Source organism: Wolffia australiana, chromosome 19 (assembly GCF_029677425.1).
Source record: "Wolffia australiana isolate 7733 chromosome 19, ASM2967742v1".
Classification (NCBI taxonomy): Eukaryota; Viridiplantae; Streptophyta; class Magnoliopsida; order Alismatales; family Araceae; genus Wolffia; species Wolffia australiana.
The window spans coordinates 6,980,640-6,985,998 of NC_135853.1; the positions used below are offsets into that span (position 1 = coordinate 6,980,640).

Sequence of the window (5,359 nt, forward strand, 5' to 3'; positions counted from 1 at the left end):
TCCGGACTTGCGCTGCAGGCTTGGGAATCAGGAGCTCAATCCAAAGCTGGCGATGGCGGCTCGGACGGGCAGAGGAGCGGTTCCCGTTCAAGTGCGGACGAGGCAGCTCCACGGACGGGCGACGAGACCAGGCTAATGGCAGATTTGAGCTCGAACCAGGGAAGATCGTCGGAGGGGAGCTGAACCGGCCAGAGAATTGACGGAGGTAGAAGAAGGCACCTTACTATTTTTTAACTCTAAGAAAGGTTGGACGAAAACAACAAAAAAAACAAATGTTCTGTATTCTTCCAAAAGACTGTCCGCTGTCCTTGGGCATGCCTTCCCCTTATATAGGGGGGGGGAGGAAGGATGCCAAGAGACCAAGACGAGGGGAGGGTTTCGTCGCGTGACGTGGCCCTCCTCTTTACATGATATTTCACGAAAAAGAACAAAACATAAGAGACGGGACTGGTCCAATACACGACCCGATCCGATATTACAATTTAATTAAATAACGAGGAAAACTTACTTCGAGTACTTGAACTCGGGATCACTTACGTCGGCGCGAGAGGCTCGGAGCGGTCGAACATGTCCCGTGTCGATGTCGGCGTCGTCATGATGGTCCCCCATCAAACTACTTGATACAACGATCTATTAGATCGTGTCCTTAGACACTGTGATGCAATCATATCACATCTGAACTGGGTCTGTATATTTCTAGGTTTTCACAGTTTTGGCTTGTATATTCATAATGATACCATGAGTGCTTTAGGGCGTCCTCAAGATATGTTTTCAGATACCGCTATACAATTACAACCCATCTTTGCACAATGGATACAAAATACCCATGCTTTAGCACGTGGTACAACCGCTCCTGGTGCAACAGCAAGTACGAGCTTAACTTGGGGGGGAGGTGACTTAGTAGCAGTAAGCGGAAAAGTAGATTTATTACCTATTCTGTTAGGTACCGCAGACTTTTTGGTTCATCACATTCATGCATTTACGATCCATGTGACTGTATTGATACTACTAAAAGGTGTTCTATTTGCTCGTAGCTCCCGTCTTTTATTTCTTGTAGTGCATCTTGGGTTGCCTCCACCGCGCTCGGGTTAGACGTGGGTGAGCGTATAAGGTTGAGTGAAGAAACATTAATTTTGAGCGTCTTACCTGTTCTGAATGAGTCGGGTCGGCCGGTCCCGTGCGTGCACTATCTGGCGGGATTCATCTTGTTCGGCACCGTAGCATCCTATCCGTCCGGACGAGGGTCAGGAGGTCTACTTCCGTCTCTGGGCGACCCCTTCGACATCTCTGAGGTTGGCACCCCCTTGCTTGTCGGCAACTGTATGTACTAAATACCTGACGCCCGTGCATTTCATCGTAGGTCTTCCTCGTAGGAAACCCGTGTCGGACGACTTCCTCACAGTAGAAGTCCGACAATGTCACACTCGACACCGATTCCCACCCCTCGGTGATGGCAGGATCTCGTCCCCCGACGTAGTCCTTCATCAATTTTAAGTCACATGTCACGGACGTTAATATTACAATCTTTTTCCCACTCTATCTTTCTGTCTCTCTCTCCTTCTTCCCTTTCTATTTCTCTCTTCCTCTCTTTCCCTCTCTCTCTATCTCTCTCTTTCTCTCGATCCATTTATCTCCATCTATATATCTATTTCTAAATTGTCAATCCTGTCAATATCCATAGATTTACATCCTCTCTCTCTATCTCTCTCTCTCTCTCTCTCTCTCTCTCTCTCTCTCTCTCTTTCTAGAAATCTTTCTGTCAAGTGTCAATCCTGTCAATATCCCTAGATTGACCTTCTCTCTCTCCCTCCCTTCCTCTCTCTCACTCTCGCTCTCTCTAGAAATCTTCTGTCAAGTGTCAATCCTGTCAATATCCTTAGATTTACCTTCTCTCTCCCTCTCTCCCTCTCTCTCTCTCTAGAACTCTTTTCTCAAGTGTCGATCATGTCAGTTCCCCTAGATCTACCCTCTCTCTCTCTAAAACTCTCACTGGGCCCCTCCATGAGCTATATATAAACATAGTCGAATGAAAAAACTTGGCAGTTGGAAACACGCGGCTAAGGACGAGCTGAGACCCGCGTCGCGCCCACAGCAAAGAACGGTGAAATCAGGATAAAGACGAGAGATCCGGCCGTGCCCAGCAGTCAATCCGAGCTTGAATCTGCAGCAATGGCGTCGAGTACTTCGGCGGAAGAAAAGCAAGTGATTGTGGTCGGAATCGACGAGGGCGAGCACAGCGAGTACGCTCTCCAGTGGACTTTGGATCACTTCTTCACGGGTCGCATCCCTATCTTCTCCCTCGTCGTCGTCTACGCCCGGCCGTTCCCCACCTCCGTTATCGGAATAGGCAGCCCCGGAATGGCCGATGTGTTGCCATTCGTGGAGTCCAATCTGAGGACTATCGCTGCCAGCGTCGTCGAGCGGACCAAAAAGCTCTGCGAGTCCAAATCGGTTGAGTATATGTTCTCTTCTCGCTGTTCATCACTCTTTCTGACTTTAGTTTTGAATTTTTTCCAACCATCCAGTCCACATGTTTGGCGCCGTTGCAATTTATCTTATTTCGAAGATTCGACGGATTAGTATGGTTTGGATTCCATAGATTTGTCTTAATTTTTTAAAAAATTGAATTTTAAAAATCTGTTGCATCGACAATCAGAAAATCGCATGGATTGATTATTATGATTTTCTTACGAATGCATTTTCGCTATTTTTTTACATCAGGATTCAGATGATTGCACTGATTGATTTGTATGATTTTTTTACTTATCTTAATCGTTCGAATCATTTACTTTAAAATTCAGGATATTCTATAAATTGTCTAGTATGAATTTTTTACACATCCAAGTTTTCCAAATCTTCATGCCCAAATTCAGAAGATTCCGTAGATTTTAATTTGTACGAATATCTGACAGCTGCACGTTTTTCAAATCTTTCGTATACAGATTAAGAATTATGTACCTTAATTCGATCAGTGCAGCATGGCCAAGTTTTCTTCCTCTGGAACTAAACTATCCGTTTCAGGCTGGAGACGCTGTAATTAAAATGATTGAAGGAGATGCCAGAGATGTTCTCTGTGAGGCTGTCAAGAAGCATAAAGCCGCTTTGTTGGTTGTGGGTAGTCATGGATATGGGCCAATCAAGAGGTATATAAATCTTTCTAATCACTATCTTTGGAGCATAGCTTTTGGCCATGATGAATGAACTTTTTATCATGGTATACTTTAATATCAAGGAGAGTCTTAAAATAAAGGGAAAGCTATGTGAAGCGAATTCTAAAGATTCTAGGAAATTTGATTAGTACACATGGCTTGGAACAGACGTTAATGTGAAGCATAATGCTTTGAATTCAACACCGCGAGTTGGCACGATGATAAGTTCTTCATTGTCATCGCCAAAAATTGGCGTCGTCATCATCATCCATGGTTAACTTGGTCAAAGGACAGCAAAGATGACAGATTCATCACCAGTGGTTGGATGATGAGGACAAGGATGTTGACTATTTGTCATTGTCCTCTCATGATTATCATGGTTAGTTTTGCAGATGATAACAATTTCATCATGGTTGGCACCATCATGTTCGGATATGAATGAATGACAATGATGACTCATCCTCTACCAATGAATAATGATGACCATTCGTCATCATTAACATCATTGTTGATGCCAAACTAGGTGTGTGTACAATGATGAATCAGATATCGCTGTTGTTATCATCATCCATGTTTGGCCTTGGACGAATGAGCTGATGGTTCATCTTCACAAATTCTTATCTAGTCTGCCTTAAGAGTTGATTTCAAAACTGGCAACATATTTTTACCCTTATTTAATTGTATTTGTTAAATCTTAGGTTGACTTTGGTCACGTTCTCCATTTTGGTGAGATTTTCCCCTTTGACTTTCTCATTATCATGCTCAGTGGTTGTTTTCTTGTTTGAGTTGTTTGTAGGACCTTTCTGGGGAGTGTTAGTGATCACTGTGCCCATCACGCTGACTGCACTGTGATGGTTGTGAAGAAGCCCCAACAAAGCAAATGATGGCGTCTGGGTTTTCCCAAGACTTCAGCTCTGCTAATCTTGGTAAGTCTATGAAACTATCTTTCAAGAGATCCTTTGAATTGCATAAAAGATTAAGCATAGAGCTTCTTGGATCATATGGTTAAGTTCGGACTTTGGTTAGCAGTCCACGGTGGGTTTGTGGAAGAAGAAAACTTGCCAACAAATACATCTTCGCTTCCTGGAGTTTCGTACTGCTAGTTTAACTCAAATGTTTCTTTTTTCTCATAAATGGCCATTTTTTTGTTTTGACCCTTGGAAGACAAGTTAGGTAGACTTTGATTGAGCGTTATCCCCTTAAATTAATCCTTTTGCTTTTAGGGAAAGTGTAGACTTTTGTTTTATTTACTTTGCTGATCGTCCTTGCCACATATAATGAAGGGATTTTGAAGTGGGGATTTTGAACTGCATCTCCTTGGCTGTTTTCTGATGTTTTTTCAGGACGCAATAAATGCATCTCAGATGCAGGTTTCAGTTTTGGAGACAGAACAATGACTTGTTGTTACTTAACTGTAACGTATGTGAAATATGACAATGGATTTGTTTTGATGATTCCATCCATAATAATCCCAAAATGTTTCTGATCGTCTTTTCACTGAGAGAGAGGATAGAGAGAAGAAGGCCTTATGTCCCATGAGACAGGGATGCCGTCCACTGACAGGACGAACACGGGACGCGAGGGTCTGTGATGTGTAAAGTAACTGGGATGAATTTTCTAAAAACCCAGGAATGTGTGACACAAAAGGAGATTAACTATATATACATCAGAGTTTCCTCCATCACTGACCGTCATCCGTCTCATATGTCCTATGGGATGGACTCCTCCCTCCTAGCATCAATTCATGTGAAATTGCATCCAATAGGATGGCTTGGATCTCAACTTTCCGATAAATACAAACACAAGTTCTAACTCGACATATATTTCACAAGGTTCATATATTTGGTGTATATCAATGGGTGACTGAAATGACGGAGGATGATTTTTATAGATGATCAGAATGTATTATTGAGATTGTGAGCTGAAGTGGCACAGTAATTGCAGAGTACATACCCCCCTGAAGGCTCAATCAACCTATACACTTACATGTATCTGTGTACCAATTAGGTAGCTCACTTTTGCCAGCCCCTCTCTGCAACATAATCGGCCTGCTCGGCACCCTTTGCATAGTTTGCTAGTATGATCTGTTCGACTCACACATGTTGGCCTGTTTGGCTCATTAGCCTGCCACTCTACCATTCATCTAAATAAATTAAGGCTTCAAAACATGTATTCTTACTTATATTAACATTCTCTTTGTGAAACATGAG

General features: G+C 42.9%; 1 protein-coding gene across 1 annotated transcript; it reads left to right on the forward strand.

Annotated features, from left to right (window-relative positions):
• The first annotated feature begins 2,025 nt into the window (after positions 1-2,025).
• On the forward strand, positions 2,026-4,635 carry LOC144715769 (universal stress protein PHOS34-like). Its single transcript, XM_078590746.1, has 4 exons — positions 2,026-2,451; positions 3,022-3,143; positions 3,946-4,075; positions 4,493-4,635. Exons 1-3 carry the CDS (start codon positions 2,170-2,172, stop codon positions 4,031-4,033), a joined length of 492 nt encoding a protein of 163 aa, XP_078446872.1. The 5' UTR covers positions 2,026-2,169; the 3' UTR covers positions 4,034-4,075; positions 4,493-4,635.
• Positions 4,636-5,359: the final 724 nt, after the last annotated feature.